The sequence below is a fragment of the Mytilus edulis genome, chromosome 6, assembly GCF_963676685.1.
Source record: "Mytilus edulis chromosome 6, xbMytEdul2.2, whole genome shotgun sequence".
NCBI classification, from domain to species: domain Eukaryota; kingdom Metazoa; phylum Mollusca; class Bivalvia; order Mytilida; family Mytilidae; genus Mytilus; species Mytilus edulis.
Genome location: NC_092349.1, coordinates 93520808 through 93547676, shown reverse-complemented (window position 1 = coordinate 93547676; position 26869 = coordinate 93520808). Strand labels below are relative to the sequence as shown.

Below are 26869 nucleotides of genomic sequence, written 5' to 3'. Positions count from 1 at the left end.
GTCGCGGGTTTGTTTATGTATTAATGCGCATGCTTATAGTTTTCTTGATTTCAAGGGGTATCAGATTGAGTGGTTGTTCTGGATTCCCCGCTTATTAATTAATTTGAAACTCATTGGATTCTTTCTATGTCTGCCTGCTATTGAGGGTTTAATATTGTTGTTGCATAATTTAAAATCATATGCATCATTTAAATTAAAATCAATGAAGTTTTACCTATAACACCCTTTAGCCGAAATGGAGTTTTCCATATTATCGTTTCGAGTTGTCTCCCTTTCAGAAGTATTTCCCGTCAAAATCGTCAAGAAAAAAATAACTCGTTAGATGTCGATAAACGTCGTATTATATTAAGAACGATCTCAATTTAAACAGAGGAGTGTGTACGGAAGGATTCATGCCCACTGGCCCAAGGGAAACTAACAATTAAAGAGTTAGAAATGCGGTGATAAGATACGAAGTGAATAGTCCGAGATTACTGGGTACAAGTCAAATCGGCACCCATAGAAAAAGTCAAATCGGCACCTGGTTAAATCGGCATCTAGTCAAATCGGCACCTATTTTGAAAGTCAATTCGGCATCCAATAATATTTGATATAATATATGGGACTGGGAAATGGGGTTCCTCCTAGAATTAACGGTGATCAGATACGAAGTGAATAGTCCCGATATTACTGGGTACAAGTCAAATCGGCACCTGGTCAAATCGGCACCTAGTTAAATCGGCATCTAGTCAAATCGGCATCTATTTAAAATTCAATTCGGCATCCAATAATACTTGATATAATATATGGGACTGGGACTATTTAAGTTTGTAATTGAAGTATACTAGCATAAAAGTCCCCCACGGTCCCAGCTTGTCTGGCAAATCTGACAGCCGTCGGACATCAGAGTAATCTCGAACTATGAAGTGAAATACCTTCTCTCTCTCTCTCAGTGACTGCTGTGGAAAGTAAACTTGGAATTCATAGCACACAAATAAAACACAATAAGTACATTGCTCGTACACTTGTATTTATAGCTATTTTTAAAGTTGAGTGACTATTCAGATTTATATTACCTTTGCATGTGCAGTTTAATTAGTTTTGAAAATAACGACGTCGAAGTAAGGCGTCAAAGAAAAAAAATATAGTAGCCTTTCAAGACGTCATAATTAGGGCTTCAAAGAAAAGAAATATAAAAGCCTTCCAAGACGTCATAATTATTTGGACTATCAAGGCCAGGGCTTCCAAAAATGTGTGAGACTCACGCATGTTCATGCTTTTTTGCAGCAGTATCCTTGGATCAATTTTTTCCTCTTTGATCTTTTCTATTTTGGCCAAATCTCACGAATTTGCTTAATGAAAAGTTGGCAGAACTGCTATACATGTGTCAATGAAAACTATATGGCAATCGTATCCCTCAGAGCATTCTGCTCTTTGATTGTGTAATTTTTCGGAAGGTAAATGAAATAACAAAACAAAAATAAGAGCGTACGCTATACCACGGATCAAGATACATTTGATACGATGTCTGGTTCAAAATTCTTTCCATGTGTTGATATGGATATTGGTAAGTTGAGGTAGAAGAGTACGACAAAGAAAATAACGACATTCTCAACACAGTATGGACTACAAAGTTAACGTTGTGTCGTTCTGGTGCAAGAAAATTGGTACCGTTAATTTTATTTGGACTGACTGAGGTACCAGGTCTGTTTTAGCGATTAATGGAAAATGTTCTTAAATGGCTTCAGTTTGAAAATGCTTAATACATCTGCATAATGTGGTCATTTCAGCTCAACATTTGACGAACATGTTGAAAGGTGAAGATAAGAATAATGTTTCAGCGGTTCAGATAAAATGGCCTTAAATAAAAGTCTATTAAGTGTCACTTTGCAGGCAGAAGCATAAAATGTCTTGTGCACATAATTTCTGATAAAGATATTCAAATAGACTCCGAAAAATTGAAGCTATTAAATCATGGCCTCAGCCCACAAATGTTTGGGAACTGAAATCCTTTATAGGTCTAGCCAGTTGTTACAGACTGTTTATTTTTTCTCTTGTCTGTTCGCCCCTCAATAAATTACTCTGAAAAGAGGAAACCTTTATTTGGTCTAAAAAGTGCAGTGAGGCATTCGAAATTTTCAAGCCGTCGTTAACAAGAGCACCAATACTTTCATAAACATTCATATTCACACTGATGCAAGTGGAAACAGCATCGGAGCAGTTTGAAGCTCCTGATGAATCGAGGAGGGAAAACACGAGCACTGATGTTGAAAGCGAAGAGGAGGGTTTAGCATTGCAGAAATTGATGATAGTCTTGATGAAAGAGTCGTTAGTGATAGTGAAAACACAAATTCAAGGAGAATACGACGATGACCGTGAATTCATATCCGTCCACAGAGAGAACGTCGACCGCTTACTTATTTGCTGAATTCGGTGCCAGGAGCTTTAAACTGCTGCTCCAGCATACTGCAATTCGATATCTTTGGCCCACCAATGTAACACTATAATATTTCAGGAATGTTTTAATAGGATTACTTCCTACCAATATGTCATATATATGTTTTGTTCATCTTAGTTTCACGATCTTTTTGACGCGCTGCCATATTTTTTTTATCAGGCAACTTGAAACTAATAAGCAATGTTAATCTTGTAAATAGTCTTTATCTGATAAGCAAGATACATAATCGATTTTATTTTTTACGTCTTATGCATGACCGTTCTTCTTTTGACAAACTTCATGCTAAAACTCAATGAATACGATCGCATATATATTCGCACTCACAACCCAACCTTATTGTTATGTTATAAAATCAGGTTGTCCTTTCATTTTATAGCAATTTAAAATTCAAATTGTTATGGTTGATTTTGAAATGTACATGTAATTACAACATTTTTTTGAATACCTTCACAAATATGATTTATAAATTGTCGAAGAAAAAAATTGTTTTATTTCCTCTGGTGATACCTGTATGTAAAGTATATCCCCTCTGTGTGTGTCCTACATAGAGAGAAATTGTCAATAAGCAAATATGGCTTGTCATTTGAAAGGTAAGATTATGCATGATGTGTTGAACATGAAGATACATTTTCAGCTGAAAATTAAAAATAGAATAAAAATAATTCTATCATTTTGTTTTCTATGTCTTTTTCTATTATTGTATGTAATATTTGTTTTGAATACAATTTCCCTTCTTTTAGACACAGTATAATACCTTGATGTGGCGTAGATATTGTGTGTACGAAGCGTTATGTTTTACGTCGTTCACTTTAAATTCAAAACAGAGGGTTTTTTTTATTCAAATAGCCGTAAAATGGTAAAAGCGTGAGTTTTTTGCAACTGAGCTCATCTCGAAATAAGATAAAAATACTCGGAAAAGCCTCTTATTATTCCTGGTTCTAGATCTAAGACTAACAAAAAATGTTATCCTATTTTTAGATTATCTATGTCAAAGTTTCGAATATATATGTATATGAGATAACATGCCTCAACTATCAGTAAAATTTAGAATTTGAAGACAAGGATGTTATAAGATGTACAAGGTCAAATTTGTTTACACTAGTCTAATGCGTCGTTTTATCTTTCTCGATCTTTCTCTACACACCACGAAAGAAAGACACACGTAATATCTCATTTAACGGTTGTAATAGATAGTATCGTCCATTTATTATATTGGCATCGCAGTACTTATACATACTGTAAATGTTTGGTTTTATAGTGATTAAGATAATAACACAACGTTGACTGCTGTCCCCCTATGTGTGACATTTAACCTATCATTTCTGTATTTTTCACAAATCGTTGTCAATTTAATGGACATTTATACGACTGTGAATGTGAGCATTTAAAGGCATCCATACGACTTTAAACAGTGAAAAAACATAAAGCCGGTTATTAAAAGCCACGACATGAAAAATGTGAAATACTTAAACGGAGAAAACTATAATAGCATATTTCATAACAAAACAACTATTAAACATCAATATATCGGAAGTGCATTATTATTAATTAAGCACTGAACTACAGGCTTCTGATCACTTGAGACAGGCACATACAGAGAAAGTGACTGGGTTAAACACGTTTGAAAATTAATTGAATAAGCGAGAGATAGCGGTCCTACAATATTCCTTCGGCGGCGTCGTTGTCATAGTCCTTGTCGTCGGCGGCGTCAACAATTATTCACTCTGTGGTTTAGTTTTGAAATTTTAATAACTTTCTTAAAATCTCCTGGATTTCTACCGAACTTGGACATAATAGTTATCAAAGGTACCAGGATTATTATTTAGTACACCAGACGTGCGTTTCGTCTACATAAGACTCATCAGTGACGCTCATATCAAAATATTTATAAAGCTAATCAAATAAAAAATTCAAGAGCATTGAGGATTCATAATTCCAAAAAGTTGTAAAATAGTATCCAGAAGTGAATTTTGTAAACAAATAATTCTTGTTTTCCGTATTTTCCAGGAAACATTATAGTATTCACTCTGGATTTGTACCAAACTTTGACAGAAGCCTGTTTATCTAAATCCAGTATCTAGGAGGAAATTTTGTTAAACTGTTGTACTTGTATTTCCGTTTTTATGCTTATTAAAGGGGCACTAGCTACGAGATATATAAAAAAAATCTAAAGTTTGATTTTTTTTGTTCAATCAATAATGAAAGTGAAATAGTGAAATAACAATTCGCTTTTTGCAGCCAAAAAGGTTAAATTTTGTCAAATTACGCTAAGAAACATTGATAATTAGTTATTCACTTGAAGGGAATGAGTCGACCTCTTTAAATCCGTATTCATGTGAACTTCTATTTAACCCCTAGCTAGAGATTGACAACGCATGCATTGTACGCGTACTGGTTATTTAAAGAAAAAGAATGTCAAAAATGAAAGTGAAACTACGGTAAATCATTTGATTACTAATTCGATGCACATAAAATCATTCTTATACGGTTAAAAGCAATGACAAACATCTATTTTTAATCTACAAAATAAAATCAAACAGACCTATAAAAATACAAATGCACGTGTTGGTTTAATATATTCATATCTTTATTTATGTTTACATCGCTTATATGGTCATCTGAGGTCAAATCGATAGTTAATTAGATGGCGTCTTGACTAAATTACACACGAAACGAACCTTTATATTATCTACCCCATGCTCTGTAAACTGTTTATTTTAGACTTTTGATAGTTTGGATAAATATTTTACATTGTTATAAATCAAATATGAGAATTTGAGTCAAATCGGTGACCATGAATTTGACAGCTAGTGCCCCTTTAATGGACTTAGTCTGCAGCTAAAGCTTTTAAAACTTTTATAAGATCCTGGATTTTTACCCAACTTGGACAAAAGCTTCACACAATCAAAAGATAATATCGATAGAAATATTTTTATTAATTATTTTCCTCATTTTATTGAGCCAGCGATTACCCGCAAAAGTAGGCAAAACACTAGGTTCCGCGTAACCCTTACGAATATTTTGATACCTATTTTGTAGATTTGACGGAGAAAGTTGCCTTAGTAACCTATTTGATGTCATATATATTTGGCAGGAAACATTGTCTTAGTAACCTGTTATATATACTTGGTATATTTTACAGTGAAAAATTGCCCTAGTAACCAATTTAATGTTATATATTTGGTAGATTTGAGAGGGAAATTTAAGTTGCCTTAACATTCGATTTAATGTTATTAATTCTCTTAGGTCTTGCTGGAAAAGTTGCTTTAGTAACCGGTTCTACGAGTGGTATTGGTTTAAGCATTGTGAACCATCTAGCAGATCTTAGGTGTAATGTAATTTTGAATGGATTTGGCGAAACAAAACATATTGAGGATGTCCAAACTAATTTGAAAAGGTAAATAAATAGACAACAGTACCAAGTAAAATAACAAAAATACTCAACTCCGAGGAAAATTCAAAAAGGAAAGTCCCTAATCAAATGGCAAAATCAAATAATAAAACACATCAAACCCATGGACAATTGTCATATTCCTGACGTGGTACGGGCATATTCAAATATAGAAAATGGTGGATTGAACCTGGTTTTATAACGCTAAACCTCTCACTTGTACAGCAGTCGCATCAAATTCTATTATATTTTACAACGATGCATGAACAAATCAAAGACTAAATAGGGGTACAACAGCAACACGAACCTCACCAAGATCTTGGGGTGCTCCGGAAGTGTAAGCTGATTTAATGTTATATATTTGGTAGATTTGAGAGGGAAATTTAAGTTGCCTTAACATTAAATTTAATGTTATCAATTCTGTAAGGTCTTGCTGGAAAAGTTGCTTTAGTAACCGGTTCTACGAGTGGTATTGGTTTAAGCATTGTGAACCATCTAGCAGATCTTAGGTGTAATGTAATTTTGAATGGATTTGGCGAAATAAAAGATATTGAGGATGTCCAAACTAATTTGAAAAGTTAAATAAATAGACAACAGTACCAAGTAAAATATTTTACGGGCATATTCAAATGTAGAAAATGGTGGATTGAACCTGGTTTTATAGCACTAAACCTCTCACTGTACAGCAGTGGTATCAAATTCTATTATATTTTACAACGATGCATGAACAAATCAAAGACACAAAGGGGTACAACAGCAACACGAACCTCACCAAGATCTTGGGGTGCTCCGGAAGTGTAAGCAGATTTAATGTTATATATTTGGTAGATTTGAGAGGGAAATATAAGTTGCCTTAACATTCGATTTAATGTTACATTTCACATATTAACACGACTGATTAAAACCTATCCGGTATCTTAAGGTCTTATAGCGGGAGGTTTGGCATGCCCAACAAACAGGTTCAACCCACCATTTTATTTTAAAATGCCCTGTACCAAGTCAGGGAAGTGGCCATTGTTATATTAAAGTTCGTTTCTGTGTGTGTTATATTTTAATGTTGTGTTTCGGTTGTGTCGTAGTTCTCTTATATTTGATGCGTTTCCCTCAGTGTAAGTTTATAACCCATATTTATTTTTTCTCTATCGATTTATGAATTTCGAACAGCGGTATACTACTGTTTTATTTATACGCCGAGACAAACAGCACAACTGACCTGATGTCTTTGGATCTTACACACCGAGACAAATACATCTAACGAGCACAGTATACGGCCTTTTGTATTGGTCTGCACGTAATGAAAATGATGATGTAGAAACACCATAAAATTGAGAATTGAAATGGGGAATGTGCCAAAGAGACAACAACACGACCATATTGCAGACAACAGTTAAAAAGTCTATTAATTTTACAATGATTTTTCACTCTATTATTTTCCTGATTTCAGACAAAACATTAAAGTAAACTTCTTCGAGGATGATTTGTCAACTGTTCAAGGCAATTTGACATTATGTGACAATATATACCGTATATATCCGACAGGGGTCGACATTCTAGTGAACAACGCAGGTAATATACCGTATCTATCCGACAGGGATCGACATTCTAGTCAACAACTCAGTCAGTATACCGTATCTATCCTACAGGGGTCGACATTCTAGTTAACAACTCAGGTAATATACCGTATATATCCGACAGGGATCGACATTAGGGTCAACAACGCAGATAATATAAAGTACCTATCCGACAGGGGTCGACATTCTAGTCAACACTGCAGGTAATATAGTGTACCTATACTACAGGGGTCGACATTCTAGTCAAAACGCAGGTAATATACCGTATATATCCGACAGGGGTCGACATTCTAGTCAACAACGCAGGTAATATAGCGTATATATCCGACAGGGGTCGACATTCTAGTCAACAACGCAGGTAATATAGCGTATATATCCGACAGGGTAGAAATTCTAGTCAACAACGCAGGTAATATAGCGTATATATCTGACAGGTGTAGAAATTCTACTGAACAACGCAGGTAATATATCGTATCTATCAGACAGGGGTCGACATTTTAGTCAACAACTCAGGTAATATAATGTATATATATATACGACAGGGGACGCCATTCTAGTCAACAACGCAGGTAATATAACGTATATATCCGACAGGGGTCGACATTCTAGTCAACAACGCAGGTAATACAGCGTATATATCCAACAGCGGTAGACATTCTAGTCAACAACGCAGATAATATAGCGTATATAACCGACAGCGGTAAACATTATAGCAACAACGCAGGTAATATAGCGTATATATTCAACAGGGGTCGACATTCTAGTCAACAACTCAGGTAATATAGCGTATATAACCGACAGCGGTAGACATTCTAGTCGATAACATAGGTAATATACCGTATATATTCGACAGGGGTCGACATTCTAGTCAACAACGCAAGTAATATAGCGTACATATCCGACAGGGGTCGACATTCTAGTATACAGTGAAGTTAATCTATTCCTGTGGTAGACATGCCTAAGTTTTTCAAAAATTCTGTAACAGTTAATTAATGAATATGAACAAATCAATGATAACGTTGTCAGTTTATTTTTGATTTATGAGTTTGACTGTCCTTCTGATATCTTTCGTCCCTCTTTTATGTCAGCACATAAGTGCTGACTACTTGGCTGGTGATACCCTCGGGAAATTAAAAAACTCCACCAGCAGTAGCATCTATCCGACAGACATTTTCCGATTGGTCTATATTGTTCTGTACACGTATGATCCTTCGTTTTATGTCGAAGCACTACTAATTATTGGGATAGAGGTTAATCGCTTAACAAGCATTAACGAAAGATAGGTGACAGTAACTAAAGGGACACCCAAACCCATAAGTCAAAAATTAACGGACAACGCTATGAATACATGGATAATAACATAGTGTGAAATGATACTAAAATTAAAAGTTTATTTACATGTAAGTATGGTTCAAAGTATGAGAAGAACTGTAAATTTCAAGACAAAGATTTATATAAAAAAAGATATGGTATGATTGCCAATGAGACAACTTAATATACCTGTTTATATGAATTTGATATATATTTCCCAAAATTAGGACTTATGAAGCTAATAACCCCACTTGCCATGTTATTTGAATATATGTAAATACAAAAACAGATCTAGTTATAGATATGAGCTGTTAACTATTTAAAATGCAGACTGCTTGGTCAATCTGTCCTATTTTATATATGCATTGTTTAAGTAGTATGCGACATGAGTTGACATATTGGTAGATAACACAGATAATAGGAATGCGCGAACCTCTCCGACATGAATAACCGAAAAAGTATATAAAAAATACCGAACTCCAAGGTAAAAACAAAAGGGGAAACTAATTCTTACCAAATGGAAACATTGATCACAATAAATTATAGTTAACATCTACGTCACCATTACAGATTATGTATCGTATCTATTCGAAATGAATTGATATATCTATTTCACATGTATGATCACTGTGCATGATGATATTAATTGACATTTTGGTCCATATAACAAGTAGTGTAGCGTAACTGTCAAACATGAGTTGAAACAATGTTAAATATAACAGGCTATCATTGCTTTTTAAAAAAAAAACGAATACTGCTTACCAGGAATCAGAAAATTTTCATGTGGTAAAGGTGGAGTCAACCCTTTGATAACTATAGGTATAAAACAACTAATTCATAGCCTTATTGCATTCTATGTAAAATTCGGAAATTTCAAGCATTAATGGATACTTTGTCTTAATATCAAGTATAGTGGCAGTTATTTCAAGTCAAAACTGTACCTTATCCTGACATGTACTGAAAATATCAACATACCTTTAATTGCATATTCCAGCGTACTGGTTCACAGAGGTTTGATAGTACAAAAACAGGAACTTTTGATCTGAACAACAGGCCAAATGTGCCCTCCTATCAAAATTTTATTTACTTCTTAATCATTTAAATAAATTTTTCAACAAAGGCTGAACAGTGGTTCAAAGCCTCAAGCTTTCATATGATACCAAAACTACCCAAATATATCCGCTATTGACAAAGATACAGTTATGCTTAGGAATTATTTTGTTTAAAATATGTACTACTTTCTTGTATGTACTTTCCGACCGGGACTGAGTTGTTCTATACCTATAGGGCCATTATTGCATGTATGTGTCAGAGATGAACACGGGTTTGTTTCACTTATCATAACCAAGATTCCGTCCTATATTTATCGATTGTAGCATTGCAAAAATTGGACTCCTCAGGATGAGTTTCCTGTGAAAGTTGTCTGTTCGTTTTATCTCTGTTTGGTCATGGTTTTGTTCTTATTAATATGTTCCCTTGGTATCTTTACTTCATTTTGTAAATAATTGTACATAACCGAGCATAAATAAGTACATAGTTGAAGAGCATTGAGGATCCAAAATTCCAAAAAGTTGTGCCAAATAAATCTAAGGTAATCTATGCCTGGGATAAGAAAATCCTTAAAAAACTTAATACACATAGTTTTTTCACTGACCCCCACACCCCCCTCTTAACTTAATTTGGGGAAAATTGATTGACCAATAGGGATATATGTAAAATCGATTTTAGATTTAAAAACCTTGCAGCAATGTTGACCCCCACCCCCAAACTATTTGATTTAAGTTTTTTTTTTTATCCTACATCGATCTTTTGATGTCGTCCCTAAGTGACTTATTGGTCAATAACATAAGTAATTTGCCTACATTTTGAACATAAATTGACATATAGACAAATAGACTAATGTTACCTAACGGAAATAAAAATTCACAGGTAATAACCAAACAATAACAACGAGAACAATACACCAATACATTCACAACAATATGCGATAGGGTGACACCGATACGTTCACAATATTAATATAAAACGATATACAGAAAGGCGACATCGATAAATTCACAATATTAATATAAAACGATATACAAAAAGGCGACATCGATACGTTCACAATATTAATATAAAACGATATAAAAAAAAGGCGACATCTTTACGTTCACAATATTAACATAAAACGATATACAGAAAGGCGACGTCGATACGTTTACAATAATTATATTACTATTAAAATGAAAATAATACATTCTGTCAGTAATCAGGATATGATTATTATAATACTAATAAAATCGACGACGATGACCTCATTATCACCATCATTATAACTGGCTCTTTAATCTTTTAACGAGCATACATTAACACACATTAACAATATGCTATTTATTGATTGCTCTATATACACTGAACGTGATTTTACCTTACTTGAGTCGTTTAGGTATCCAGCATGTGAGTCCAGTGGAAACATTTCCGACGGCCAAGTGGGAGCAAATGATTGGTATAATGTTGACGTCTCCGTTTCTACTTGTTCAGAAATTTCTACAAGAAATGAAACACAAAGGTTACAAACTATGTTCAAAGTCTTTAAGCTTGTAAATATACGCTTACTGTGTAATTATTGCGTCCGATATTTCGGAGATCAATACCCACTAGCTTATATATAGCTTGATACAGTTAGTACTTAAATGTTATACTTATTTTTCAATATATTGACAGACAGCTGTGATCAACAGCTACTTAAATATATCACAATTCATTGAATAAATCTTAACTCACCAGATTCGAAGTGGAAGAAATAATTTAACCTTAGTTGAAATGTTCAACCAATGACCGAAACAAATGAACAGAATTAATGTTCTACTTCTTCTAATGGATGCGTCTCAACATTGCTTATTATAATGCACATATCCGTCCATAGAGAAACTACTTTATTATGTACTGTTAATATATGTTCATTTCCATCCAAGTACCTAATGTTTAAATATGAACTGTTCTAAATACATTTCCGTCCAGATTAATCGCTTCTTTTCTATCACTGTTATACTTTGTACAAAAATGTATAAGTATTTCCATCCATTGTTATTTCCGTTGGAATATGTTCCATTCCCATTTTCACACGTGGTGCTTAATGCTGGAATATTTTCGGTCAGTACTGCTCAACCTTTGGTTCATATCAATTTAATCAAAATAAAGTCCTTGTACCAAATGTGCTTACATTGTATACATCCTAGGACATATATTGAAATTAAAGTTAAGAGGCACGACGTTCTGTTACTAGTTTGATCGAAACGATAGTAAGATTTAAGGTAGCACAATACAAAGATTTTTCATCCCCAATCAGACATCTTTAAACTGATGTAGTTCCACTCATCCTTCTTTAAATTTTATAAATGAGGTACCAAAAGAAAGAAGAATTATTTATCTTTCAAATTGTGATAATTTCATGATGACATAATTATTACATAATTAATTGTTATGTAATTAGTTGCTATATTGTGATGTCCATACTTGAATGAATTTAGCTTCTTTGTTATTCATAGCATCCCAAAATATTTTATAGATTCTTGCACAACACAGTTTGACCTCCAAAACTATGTCTCAGATTTTTCCTATTGTATTTCATTCTCTCATAAATCTTCAATGAAGTTTGCAACATCAATTCATAAGAGATCACTAAATTCAATGTGGTATAAAATTTGTTCTATTGATGTTTTTGGAAATCTGAGACACAGTTTTGGAGGTCAAGCTCATTTATGAAATATAAAGAAGGATGAAATGAATGACATCAGTTTAAAGTTGTCTGATTGAGAGTGAACAAATCTTTGAACTGTGCTACCTTAATCTGATTTTTAACAATTTACGAAATAAGTTAGTGATAAAATAAAAGTTGGCTATTTGATATCAAACTGTTTCCTCTGAGAAATAATTGACTTATGATTAACTTGCGCAAGATGATTTCTGCCAAATCTAAACAATATCATGATCACAATATGAAATTTCAAACATCTTTCAGAATGGGGTAGAATAATTAACATTTCTTCTGTGCATGGATTAGTTGCAAGTCCATATAAGGCTGCCTATGTATCAGCAAAACATGGTTTGCACGGACTGACAAAGGTAAACATTACTATATCTTGATATAAAACATGACTTTTACCTTTACAATGATATAAACTTTTTCAAAACTTCGAACTACCATGTAAATTCAAAAAGGGGAAAGTCCCTTACAAGTGACAAATTCAAACGTTAGACTTTATCAATCAATGGATCAAATAAAAGAACTGCCATATTCTGTCTTCGTAACACATATTTTGAGCTAAATAGTGAGTTGAACCTTGTTTTATAGCTAGTAATATCGACTTTTGGTGAGCGATCAAACTGGAAATACAAGAGTAATGATACAATTATTCGGTCCCAGAATTGTTTAAACCCAGACACAATTGACTGCAAAATTCAAACTAATATACAAATAATCCGAGAAATACGCCAACAAAATGGTTTTTTTTTTGCAGTTGGAAGTACGGGTACATACAATTTATAATATATAATTCTTATTTCGTTAAAGTTAAAAAAAAATAAGTACAATAAATGTACAAGGGTGCACCTGCATACAGGGTATATATATCCGAATTGATACAATATTCCCGTGCTTGCATTTCCTATCATGATGTTCTTGATAGAGGGTTGCTGCTCAAAAGGAAGCTAGTAAACCAAGAGTTCCAAATGGTGAAGTGAAAAACATCCCTTCGTAAATTTTATGGACGCCATCACGAGTCAGTTGACCGTTAAGAAATGACCGTTTCACAAATGATATCGAATATGTTCCTTGCGTCGTAACTACAATCTCCTTCCCTTTCATGAATTTGACCTTACGAATTAGACTATATACCGGATTTGTTATCACATAAGCAACACGATGAGTGTCACATGTGGAGCAGGATATGCATACCCTTCTAGAGCACCTGAGATCACCCCCAGGTTTTGGTGGGGTTCGTGTTGCTTATTCCTTAGTTTTCTATGTTGTGTCAAGTGTAGTATTGTTTGTCTGTTTGTCTGTTTGACTTTTTCATTTTTAGCCATGGCGTTGTCAGTTTATTTTCGATTTATGAGTTTGACTGTCCCTCTTTTATGCACGACTGCACAACAAGGATAAATACGTTTTATATGAAACATTGTTGATACCTTCCTTAACAATACAACAATGTAAAAATACATGTTATAGGAAACATTGTTGATACCGTCATTATAACACATGTGTTTATTTTACTAGTAACTATAAACAAGTGGACACATGTATTTGGTCTAGGTAATGATTGGAAAAGGTAAACATTTCCTTTATACCATTTCCATGGTTTATTAAACAATGTTAAGAATTTTTGGTTTGATTTGTTTCTCTGGTACTATAAGCGATCAGACTATATTTGATGTATGGAATGATTGTTACTTGTACATGTTTATCTGATATCATGTACATGAACCATTTATACTGTAAGTAAAACATTTATACTCTAGACTTTCGACATAAATTCCATCAAAAGTAAACTAAGAAAATAAAGAAATTTTAGCTGGTGTACTATTGCTTAACTTGTACATACTACACAGGATAAGCTAGTAACAGAAATCAAGCTTGCAAATTTATTTAAAGATTTTCAACTGGTTCATACCCTCCATCAGTTCAATGATCAATTAATGTTTATTTTGTAATCGTATCATCAATTTTAATTGTGCAATTTGTGCATATTTTAGGTGGTTGCTTTGGAAACTGCAGGAACTGGAGTAACATGTAATGCCATTTGTCCTGGGTTTGTAGATACACCAAGTAAGTTTAGCACATCCTCATTTTTACGGAAATGTTGTTAACTGTGCCCTGAAACTTGATCCATGTAAACTTGTCGCTCCTTTAAATAAAATTATTCTAAAAGGTTACCTATTCAACACTGTAATAAGATCATTGAATATTGTTTTTATTGGTATAAATATTGATTTTGTTATCAGTAAATTAAAAGCTAACTAAATATTCCTAGTATGTTATATGCATATGCATATTCATGGATCTACAATATGTCCATACCTGTAACTTGGCATTGCACAAGGTCATGTTTTTCTCTGTGTCATGTCTCATGTCATGTTGGATGTGTAAGGATTGATAGTTTAGTCTTAGTTGCATGATTTTTTTTATTAGTTGTTAGTGGCTTTGAACTAGCTGTCAGATAACTGCGAGTACTCTCAGATTTGTTCATTGTGTCTTTTTGTGTCGGGATGTATAAGTACCGGGCCACGTCCACTTGTATTTTTGTCCATCTGATGAGTTAAGCCTTTTTCAACTGATTTTTATAGTTCGTTATTATGTTGTACTGTTATACCACTGTCCCAGGTTAGGGGGATGGTTGGGATCCCGCTAACATGTTTAACCCCACCACATTGATTATGTATGTGCCTGTCCCAAGTCAGGAGCCTGTAATTCAGTGGTTTTCGTTTGTTTATGTGTTACATATTTGTTTTTCGTTATTTCTTTTACCTAAATAAGGCCGTTAGTTTTCTCGTTTGAATTGTTTTACATCGGGGCCTTTTATAGCTCACTATGCGGTATGGGTTTTGCTCATTGTTGAAGGCCGTATGGTGACCTATAGTTGTTAATGTCTGTGTCAGTTTGGTCTTTTGTGGATAGTTGTTTCATTGGCAATCATACCACATCTTTTTTATATTGATTAGATCTGTGAATTACTTTTCCTCAGTCTGTAACATAGCGTTTTATGTTAATTGGCCTCGTTCACGAATTATTACTAAGGTCCATATTGCGTTTCATTTGAAATATCTCATTTGAAAGAAAGGCAAAAACTACAAGTGGGATATTCAAACTCACAAGTCAAAAATAATTTGACACGGCTATGGTTAATAAAAGAAAAAGAGACAGAAAATAAAACCCAACACATAGCATAGAAAACTACAGACTGAGCAACATGTACCCAACAACAAATAAGAAGTGATCTCAGAAGGTAGACGCTGAATAACATGTAGCATGTAGTTTTTTAGTGGGGTTCGTGTTGTTTATTCTTTAGTTTTATATGTTGTGTCGTGTGTGCTGTTGTTTGTTTGTTTTTTTTCTTTTTTAGCCATGGCGTCTGTCAGTTTGTTTTAGATTTATGAGTTTGACTGTCCCTTTGGTATCTTTCGTCCCTTTTTTAGCAACCGTATTGTTTCTCATGATAATACAAACCTAAATATAATCAGTCGTGACCTAGCTTCCTTCAAGATGCACTAGTAAATGGAATACATATTAATCTCTGACAAATAATTTCCAATGTCCCTGTTCATGAAATATGACCAGGCGAGACCCAGCGTATACTTTGAAATGTTTCTGTTGACACATCGTATTATTTATCATATCAACCTAAAATATCCGCATTCATTTAATCAATATTTTACATAAATTATCATTCAAGATCAGAACGTGTCGAATGCAAGGATTAGTGCAAAACATATTTCTAATGAGCGGATAATAAAAAGTGGTGCCTACTTTTTCTATTTTTTTGCGTTCTTAAGTTTACCTTTTATGGTTGATTTGTCTTAAACAATACAGTCGTGACACTCTTTGTGTTTACTGCTTTCTTAAACCACAAGAGTCCGTCATGTAAGGATTTCTAAAGACATGGGTTGCATTCAAACTTCTTTTATCATTTCAGTTTATCAGAAACAAGTAGAATCTCGCTCACAAAATGATGGATGCAGCTACGATGAGGCATCGGTATGTCAATTGTTAAAATACATTAAGAAGGAATCTTAAATTTTTATAGTGTTGAAGATGTTATTAGTATATAATGGTCAGAAGATCAAGCGTTCTAATTTTAATCCCCCGGAAATCCATACAGCACATTGTTTCAATAATGAACAGAAATGTATAACAAGAGCTTGTAGCTGCTACTCAGAATTATAAAATGTCACCAGTGTCTGAGCACAAATTTGATGAATTAGGGTTATATCTAAAAACAAATGCTCGGAAGATATTAAAACCTTTGTTATAAAAATATCAACTGCACAAATATTACACGATGATATTGACGTTTAGATTGAAGGTACTGACGTTGCTTATCATTTAAAATACGTGTTGTTTTGATCTTTTATTTGTCTTTGAAAATCATTACTTTTACTGTTCAGTCAATTTTGGTACTATCCATTTGGTGTGGCTTATTATTTATACATCCCGTCATTATGTTACTGTTCTAATGTAACTTTGCGTCTTTCGTTTTTCATTGTGTGATTTGTCTATAGGATTTTTTTTCTTTGCTTGCACATTTCATTGTTTTTATAGAGATTAAGGTAGCACAATACAAAGATTTTATAACTCCAACTCCCAAGTTTTAAAATGCTGCAACTTTCTTAATAATGCTTGAAAATTTATAAAAGTGGTAGTTTTGGATAGCTAACATATTACTCTTTCAAATAAATGCAATGTTAGTATTATGCAACAATTATGTAACCAATTATAATGTTAAATTTGTCTAAAATATTTTTCACCAAATTTCCACTTTCAAATGAAATTAGCTTCTGCATAGGTATCCCTAGAGGGTTGATTTATTATAGGTTGTTCCTATGGCCATTATCTACAAAAGGGTGTCTCAGATTTCAGATAGAATGTATAGAACAAATTTTACAACTTATTAAACATTATCTTCTTTTATGTGGTTAGGATGTTTACACTAATTAGAGATTTATGAGAGAATGGAATACCATAGAGACAATCTGAGACACCCTTTTGAAGCCCATGATGTGTTGATTAAGATTTCGTTAAAATTTTCTGTATAGTTATAGAGATGATTGAGCTAAATTCATTTAAGTAAACTAACTCATATTTTGCCACTAATTACATAATAATTGATTACATAATGATTGCATAATAAAAATATTGCATTCATTTAAAAGATTAATCTTTTATCTATCTATATATACCTCTTTTATTATTTTCTATGCATTCATAAGAAAGTTACAGCATTTCAGAGGTTAGTGATTGGAAGTAAAAAAATCTTTGTATTGTGCTACCTTAAGATTATAACACATTTTTACTTATAAAGTCTGTTTATTTTGTTCACACATTGTTGTCAATGTAATATCATTTGATGCGACTGTCATACAAGTGAGAGGTTCAGCAAGCTATTTAATAAGTTTTAATCCACCATTTTTGTACTTAAATGTTGCCTGTACCAAGTCGGGTTGTTATCATTTCGTGTGATGTCTATGAGCTTTTGATTTTGCTATTCGATAAGGGAATTTCCTTTTTGAATTTTTCGCCGAAATCGGTATTTTTTTATTTCAATTTTTACCATTAATATTCCAAACTTTTCTGATTTTGTTCTATTAAAATATATGTCCTCCTTAACTAGAAATTAAAGAAAAACATCGTGTTTTGTCGTGTGGTTTTCTATGTTGTGATGATATGCTATTGTGTCAGAAAAAGAGAGAAGGTTTGGTACCTTAAAAACGTTTAATCCCACTGCAAATGTTTCCACCTGTCCTAAGTCAGGAATCTGATGTACAATAGTTGTCGTTTGTTTATGTAATTTATACGTGTTTCTTGTTTCTCGTTTTTTTATATAGATAAGACCGTTGGTTTTCCCGTTTGAATGGTTTTACACTAGTAATTTTGGGGCTCTTTATAGCTTTTTGTTCGGTGTGAGCCAAGTCTCCGTGTTGAAGGCCATACATTGACCTATAATGGTTTACTTTTATAAATTGTTATTTGAATGGAGAGTTGTCTCATTGGCACTCACACCACATCTTCCTATATTTATGGATTCCTCTGCCACATTTTAGACTTATACGTCGAATTTGACTAAAGCGGTCATCTCATTACCAGAACATATCACAAACGATTAATCTTGAAAGTAGAAATTACCCCACCTTAGCAGCAATATATCATCTTCACCTAAAAGTGTGATATAGATTTCAATATGTTTCAATATATTCAATATTATAATGATATTCGGTATGCAGAAGTGTTCGGTTACTACTCATGTTTATTCAAACTTCATCAGTTTCTGGTACAGGAATATTTTTATTACTTCCAATAGGTGTCGAGGAGAAGAAACTTTAATGACATAGTTTACGTTTTCATCATCGAAGAAGTCATTGAAAGAATTTCAGCTTATAAATAAACAAGTCGATTTTTTAAAGGACACGTCAACCTTATAATGTTTCATAAGATTGTGTGACATTGCAGTTTCGAACAGTTATAACTGTCAACCGAATTGAACGGACCATAAAGGGCACGTAGTGTATCCAAAACATTTAAAATAGAGGCGATTTACCGGTTTACAAAAGGGACATTCTAATTCATCAGTCGAAAATAAAATTACAACGCCATGTCTACAAAGGAAAAGAGAAACAGACAAACAACACAAAACACAACTAAGAAAACAAAAGACTGGGCAACAAAAACAACACCAAAACCTGAGAGATTTAGACACTTTATTTCATTTTAAGATGATTCATACGAATTATTAATAAGTTCTTTAGAAGTAATGAAACTTGTAATCAACACGGAAAGATTAGTCGAAGAACAATTACTAGATGCCAAGCTGAAATGACATATGGATGTGTTTTGTGTAGTTTGGATAGCCAATACATTGTAGGGACATTCAAATACTGTTTTAGATTATGGTCATCAAATTATGAATCTTATAAACATGCAAAGTTTTACTACGTTCGACTGAATATCAAACAAGTTCCGAGCGGACGGATATCGACCTATCAGCGACAGGTTGGTGAAATATATAAGAAGCTGCAATGACAACCGGTCGCTAATACTGAAAACAACTTTTGTTTTGTAGTTGCTTGTTTATTATTTTCCCGACATGATTATTTTCTAGAGACGGATCTTACAGCTTAATCATCCTACCTTACAACCTGTTGGCACACATCAGGTAAATATACAGCGTATATTAATTTTACAAAGTGGCACCATCAGGTTAATATACAGGTAAATTACTTTGACAAAGTGGCACACGTCAGGTAAATATACAACGTAACTTACTTTGTCTAAGTTGCACTCTTCAGGTCATATAATAAAACAATGTAAATATTGTTTCAAAGTTACTATCACCAGATAAAGAAGTGGCATAAATAACTCCTCACTTAAACTGCCATTAAAAGTGGAAACTTGTATGCTCTTGATGAAAAAAAACATAAATGATCAAATCGTTTTATTAGCAACGGCGTCAATTTATAATACACCATGCATGTCAATTACAATATCGAATAAATGGAATACATGCCATATAAAATGAAAAGTCAAATGTTATCAAACTGTCAACCAAAAACATTATAGAGGCAAAGATTGTAGACTGAGCTTATACATAAAATGATGTTTGAGATACATTCGATCATGTAACAACCAATGTAAACTAATGATAATGTTTTACATTCTATAGGTTGCAAAGTTCGTAGAATTTTTGTGTTCTGAAGCAGCATCACAAATCACTGGTTCTTGTTTAACAATGGATGGAGGTTGGACAGCTAGGTGACTTTAGTTAATGGAAGTACCGTGGAAGCCAAGAAATGTATATACACTTATAACATGTGAATTTATATGTATAGTGAAATATAAAGTTTACATTTATCAAAGTCTAAATAAATGCAACAGTAGTATACCGCTGTTCAAAACTCATACATTCATGGACAAAAAACCAAATCGGGGTAACAAACTAAAACTGAGGGAAACGCATTACATATAAGAGGAGAATAACGACCCAACATTAAAGTGTAACACACACAGAAACGGACTAAGCATTAGACAAAATCCTATGAGAATAACAAATATAACATCAAAACCAAATACATGAATCTGGGATAGATAAGTACCGTGACACGTCTTATAGTAATGTGAATTCACACTAAAAAATAAGAGAAAACAAACGACACAACGGAAACACAACGTTAAAATGTAACACACACAGAAACGAACTATAATATAACAATGGCCATATTCCTGACCTGGTACAGGACATTTTTATAGGGAAAAATCGTGGGTTGAACCTGGTTTTGTGGCATGCCAAACCTCCCTCTGTTATGGCCATGTAAAATAACATTAAAATGACAACACAACATTACAGGACTACAATAAAAAAAAATAGGAGAACATAATTGACAAAGAAACACACGAATAATAGCTAACAAAAGGCAACAAGTTTAAAATTTTAATACGCCAGAAATGCACCTTTCAAAGTCAAGAGACTACAAATATCAAATGTATGTTGGTTGTTTATATGTTTACCAGTAGAATAATGATAAAATGGAAAACCAACAAAGGAAGTTTTTTTACGGGAAGTGTTTCCAGTCCATTGGATATTGGTGGTTACAAATGACAATTAACTGGTGATTAAGAGCAATGCAAGGAAAATAAAATTCATGCTACTGACAATTGAATTAATAGCTAATCTGGTTTGGCGACAACTAGATTTTCTCAGTGCTCTTCAATTTTGTACTCTATTTGGTCCTTTAAGGGAAATTTGATTCAAGCATCACTAATGAATATTTTGTTAACGAAACGCGCGTCTAGTGTATACAATTTGAATCCTGGTATCTATGATGAGCTTATTCAAATATATTAAATAGTTGACAAGTGACTCTATCATATTTGTAAGCTTATGAAAACAAGACTTCAATTTGACTGGGACTGCATGAATGTTTCTTAAAGCATTAAAGAATGATCTTCAAAATGAAAACAAGAGGCTGTCTGAATTTGTTTTCTGTTAAAATATTCCATTACCAGTGGAATTTTGTAAATATTGAATTAATCATCAATGATAGTTTACAGTTAGAACCTGCATGTATCTGTTAAATCAGAAATGGTAGGTAAAATTATAAAATTTGAAGATATCACCATTTTACGTCAATAAATCTCATTTTTTAACCTTTGACTTGACAAAGATCGTTACTTTTTATCTACTCATAACACAAAATCATAGTATGCACAACAAAAGAAATGAACTACACTCACATATCACATAAAGCAAAAATGCAGTGCCTGTATTGTTTAGTTTTGACAAACATTGTAAAATATGGACAACAATTCATCAAACGGTGGAAATAACGCAAATAAGGAGTCATTTGAGGTCTTGTTGCCTTTTTTGAAAATCTTTGTGCGCGGAATATTTTTGCTGAATAATGATTCTGCAAAAAAAAAGGTAAACATCATCTTTCGAGTGTTATAACTTCGTTTGGGGTCAATTGTTGAATTTCACTATGTTAATTTTTTTGAAGATTAGGCAATCAATCCTGTACGGAATCAATTGACAATCTCTGACACATTGTCTTATATGTAGATATAATTGAACTGAACATCGTTGCAATTTAACTGTTGTTCATTCGTTTGGTGTGTTTTATCATTTGATTTTGCCATTTGATAAGAGACTTTCAGTTTTGTATTTTCCTCGGAGTTCAGTATTTAAGTGGTTTGACTTTTTTCTATCTATTTCGATTTCTATAAGAAAAAAGCTTTAAAATCGTCTTTTTTACTGTTTCTCTCTATCTTTATTGTTTCTTAAAAAATGCAAACATGCGTACAATTTATCACTTAGGGGCTTTAACTGTAATAAGGAGTCAGTTGACAATTTCGGCGTGCGAACTTATTTTATTCTAATGAAGATTGTCCAAACAATTGGTCTAAAAGAGGTTCAAATAAAGCCAACAGTAGTATACCGTTGTTCGAAATTCATAAATTGTGAAAAACAAAACAAATCCGGGTTACAAACTAAAACTAAAACAGCTCAAATATAAGAGGATAAGTACGACACAACAGAAACACAACAGTAAATTGTAACACACAAAGAAACGAACTATAATATAGTCATTTCCTGACTTGGTGCAGGACATTTTAAGAAAAAAAATGGTGGGCTAAACCTAGTTTTGTGGCTAGCCAAACCTCGCACTTTTATAAACTAGAAGAACATTCGAACTCATTAATCTAAAACAAATTGACAACGCTATGGCTAAACAAGAAAAACTCAACCAATAGTACAAAACAAACCAACATATAAAAAAAAAGACTACGCAACACGTACCCCACAAAAACGGGGGTATTCTCAGGTGCTTCAGAGGGAATAGAAGATCCTGCACCACATGTGGCACACGTCGGGTTTTGCCTATTGCATCTAAGCATTACGGGTCCTCAGATATACTGTGAAACTGATTACTCGCGTAGTAGTATAAACCATATGTTGATTTTTCAAAAACTTTAAAAAGTGAAATTGAAAAATCGTAAAAAGTAATAATCCACAATGCTTTCCAACATAAAAATGAAAGCTTACGTTGTTAATTTATTACTTTGGAATATTGATTGATTGTTATTTGCTTTACGCCGCATTGGCACAAAAAGGCTATATGCGGTGAGTACTTTGAAATACAATATAGAATATTTAATTAACGAGGAACAAAAACGTAAACTATGCTACACAGAAGAACAAGTGATCAGTAAATTGGAGTTTCATATTGACAAGATATTTGTTGAATTTTGAGGCAGACTTTTTCAGCAAATTGACGTCAGTTCTATGGGAACGAACTGTGTGCCTATCTTTGTTGACGTCTTTTTTAATTCCATAGAGTCGGAGTTTCTAATAGTTTCTAAGACACTAATAAAAACACGCAGATCAAAGAAACCATGTCATTTAATTTCACATTCAGATATATTGATATATATATCCTTCCTATAACAAATCAAACTTCTCTGATTGGGTTCCATCGATATATCATAAAGAACTAGAAATTATAGGTTGCATTTCTGTAAATAAAGACAATGCAATTTCCCATAGAAACTCCCTTAATGGCTAAAACTGTGCCACTTTTACTATGAAATTCCGTTACAAAAAAATATATCCTAGAATGGAAAATTGATATGTACTACTATTTTATTCAAGGTCAAAACATAGGGCTGTGTGGAATATGTTCAACATTTATATGCCCCTAACTTCTTAGAATTAAATCTTACACTTAAATTAAGTACTACCCCTACGCTCACTTTGTGTGACCCTAAGAATTTAAAATTCCACACAACCAAATGTATATATACTGGTAACATTCCCAAGTTATGTCAATATGACACATAGATATCATATCTGGGAACCAGTGAGTAAACAAAACAAAACATATATGAATATTATATGTCTTCCCAAAAGAGGCTTGATTTGTGAAACAACTATATTTACAAAAGAGGGACGAAAGATACCAAAGGGACAGTCAAACTCATAAATCTAAAACAAACTGACAACGCCATGGCTAAAAATGAAAAAGACAAACAAACAATAGCACACACGACGTTATATTTACAAAGTGCACCTTGAGAAATAACAGACACGGCTTCATCTACCTCATTTTTTACTTGTAGCTCGAAGTTGATAGAAGTGGACATCTCAGTATAAGAATCTATGACAAACTAGACGATTTTAATTTTGAAATTATCAATTTCACCCACCTTAGTAGCAATATACCAACTTCACCTGTATATGAGATAAACATTTCCCAAATTATTCGTTGTTCAAGAGCTTCCAACTGCTATTCAGACTTTGTAAACTTCACCAGTGTCTGAGAAGAAAGTTGATAAACCAGGGGTATGTCAAAGAACAGGTCGTCCATATTTTAAAGTTCATCGGAAGATACCAAGACCGTGTTGATAAATATTCCATATCAACTTCACAATCTTAAAGTATAGAATCTAGGTTCTGATGTTGTTAATCCTCTCAATTTTTTTCTTTGTAAATTATTTTCTTTGTAAATTATTAATTTTACTGTTTAGTGTATTTTTGGTAATATTCAATTGATGTGGCTCTGTGCTTATGCATCTGGTCATTGTGTTGTTTTGCTATGGTAAATCTTTGTATTCTTATCTTTCGTTTTTGCTTTATAGTGCGGTGAAGGCAGATTTTTTTGAATTTAATCTCCCCACCGAACACACACCTACATAATAGATCATTGGAAAGAGGAAATCGTGTGCTATAATAATATGCCTGTCGTCAGGACATGATATGGTCACACTTTTTTAAAGTGAAGTCAAAGGTCATATGTAAAAATCTGTGAAAATTTGGGAGGGTTTCAATTTTGACATTTTTTCTATTTCTAAACTCTACCTAAATACAAATGATACTGTTTTGGCTTTAGTAATGTTTGTTATTATACATAAACCTTAATCATTGAGATTTTTTTTATAAAAAAAATACCTTAAACGACGTTTTATAAACAAAACTTCAAAAATCAAGTTTTCAACCTATAAAATGTTTAGAACACCTTAACCTTATGAAAAATATCAATTTCAGGTAAAAATCAAGTGTCATGCAGGACAATACTCTAACTTATTTTTTAAACTATCATAGTGAGTGAGGTATCAAACCAAAGCCATAAAACACTACAGTCAAATATGACCTCAAATTGAATTTGCAGATACTTCAGGTTTTTTATAGACTACTCGTTGCCTTTGGGTTTTTTTCCACAATTATTACTGCTACCATAGTATTATCTTTTGTTGTGTATTTAACTCTGGTTAATATCTATAACATTATAGGTTATGTAACTATATCCCCCCTTTTTTCCCTTGCAATGTACCACAAACTTCAAAAGTATTCCATATAAAAAAAGAAGATGTGATATGGTTGCAAATGAGACAACTCTCCAAATGAGACCAAATGAGACATAAAACAATTATAGGTCCCGTACGGGCTTCAACAATGAGTAAAATTCATATTGCATAGTCTTCAATTCCCGAAATGAATAATGTAAAACAAACAAAAAATCTAACTGCCTGATTAATGTACAAAATAAATAAGAAAGAAACAAATATAGTATATAGAAACAAACGACAAACACTGCATTACCGACTCGTGACTTGAAACAGACACATACAGATAGTGGCGGGGTTTAACTTTTTTAAGGGCACACCAACACACCCCTAACCTCGGGGCTGAAACCGTGTGTACCAGTGCAACAAGCTTTATACCAATTCAACGTTTATCTCCATCATCTTCATCAACCGTCAAAAGACATGTTTTACAGCGGATTCCATTGAGTGTGTAGCCAAAGGTAATATATTTGGTTACCTTGTTTGTTAGCTAAACAATGAAGTTATTTATATTTTAGGTAAACTACCCTACCTTTAGGATAGACTAGTCCGACAGAAAGCCAATCGATCTGTCTGTTGGACTATGCTACTTCGAAAGGAGCGTAGTATACCTGACCCAATAACGACTTCACGGTTCAGCTAACAAGCAAGCAAACCAAAGATATTACCTTTCGCTGCACACTCTATGGAATCTGCTGTAGTATTTCTACACATTTCACTCATGGCCACAGGTCTGCACATAAAAGGTTCTGCTCAAAGCAAACACGTTATTTTGAGTTTTTCTTTACAAGTACAGACAACGTATTGTAGGAAGTCCGAAGACATTTGTTCCTAAAAAAATACCAGCTTGGGGAAACATTATACGAGACGTACACACTATCTAGAATTCGCTCAATTTCATGGTTGGCAACACATTAGATAGCGTCGCACTTTACTTTAAGAAGCATAAAATCCATTGGCATTCAATGTTTCAACAAGGTGTTTTGAACCAAACTCATGGTACATTTGTAAAGCCAATCCTAAATGAAAACATGGAAAAGGAGTTTCCACAATTTCTTTGGTGCCATTTCCTGAGAATAGTCTTGGCTGTATGCAGTTTCATTGAGTAACCATAGAATGAATTGCAATAAATATGAAGGCATTGACTGAATTAAGAAGGAAGAGACAATTCATCAGAAGTTGGGTAGTCTTCTTTAGCGTTTCGATGTCTTTTCTAAGTAAACTTGCAGCGGAATGAAATATCTGTCCGTTATTCGTGTCTATTACAGTTGACATTGAGATTTTGAGGTCAGTTTTCAATTGACTAGAAGCTAATATGGTATCTTAAATAGTTATTTTGCTACTATATATTATGTTATATTTGCCTTGAACTTGTAGAAGTTGTTTGACAACTGAATTTCTTTAGAAATAAATTAATTTAGACTGCATTTTAAGTGTATAATATTTTAAATTAGAATCAGCCGGAAGAAATGATCTATATTTATCAAGTAACGGTGTCATGAGGAATGACCATTAAATCGTTGTCAATAGCCAAAATAAAATTAGTAAAAGCAGTCTCGTGTTCTGAGATA

The 26869-nt window shown here is 33.2% G+C and overlaps 1 protein-coding gene across 2 annotated transcripts; it reads left to right on the top strand.

Annotated features, from left to right (window-relative positions):
• Window positions 1-2916: 2916 nt before the first annotated feature.
• LOC139528916 (D-beta-hydroxybutyrate dehydrogenase-like) lies at window positions 2917-20292 on the top strand. 2 transcript variants are annotated; one of them, XM_071325153.1, is made up of 9 exons: window positions 2917-3027; window positions 5684-5834; window positions 7273-7394; window positions 11139-11261; window positions 12714-12817; window positions 14447-14519; window positions 16384-16445; window positions 19564-19617; window positions 20125-20286. In XM_071325153.1, exons 1-9 carry the CDS (start codon window positions 3009-3011, stop codon window positions 20215-20217), a joined length of 801 nt encoding a protein of 266 aa, XP_071181254.1. In that variant the 5' UTR covers window positions 2917-3008; the 3' UTR covers window positions 20218-20286. The 2 variants fall into 2 exon arrangements, with proteins under 2 accessions (XP_071181254.1, XP_071181255.1); XM_071325154.1 differs by lacking the exon at window positions 11139-11261 and having other exon boundaries at window positions 20125-20292.
• The last annotated feature ends 6577 nt before the right edge of the window (window positions 20293-26869 follow it).

Excerpts from the sequence above, each read along its gene's own strand:
- LOC139528916 (XM_071325153.1), top strand. Across the intron at positions 12,818-14,446 it reads GTTTGCACGGACTGACAAAG|GTGGTTGCTTTGGAAACTGC; the intron begins GTAAACATTACT and ends TGCATATTTTAG. Across the intron at positions 19,618-20,124 it reads AACCTGTTGGCACACATCAG|GTTGCAAAGTTCGTAGAATT; the intron begins GTAAATATACAG and ends TACATTCTATAG.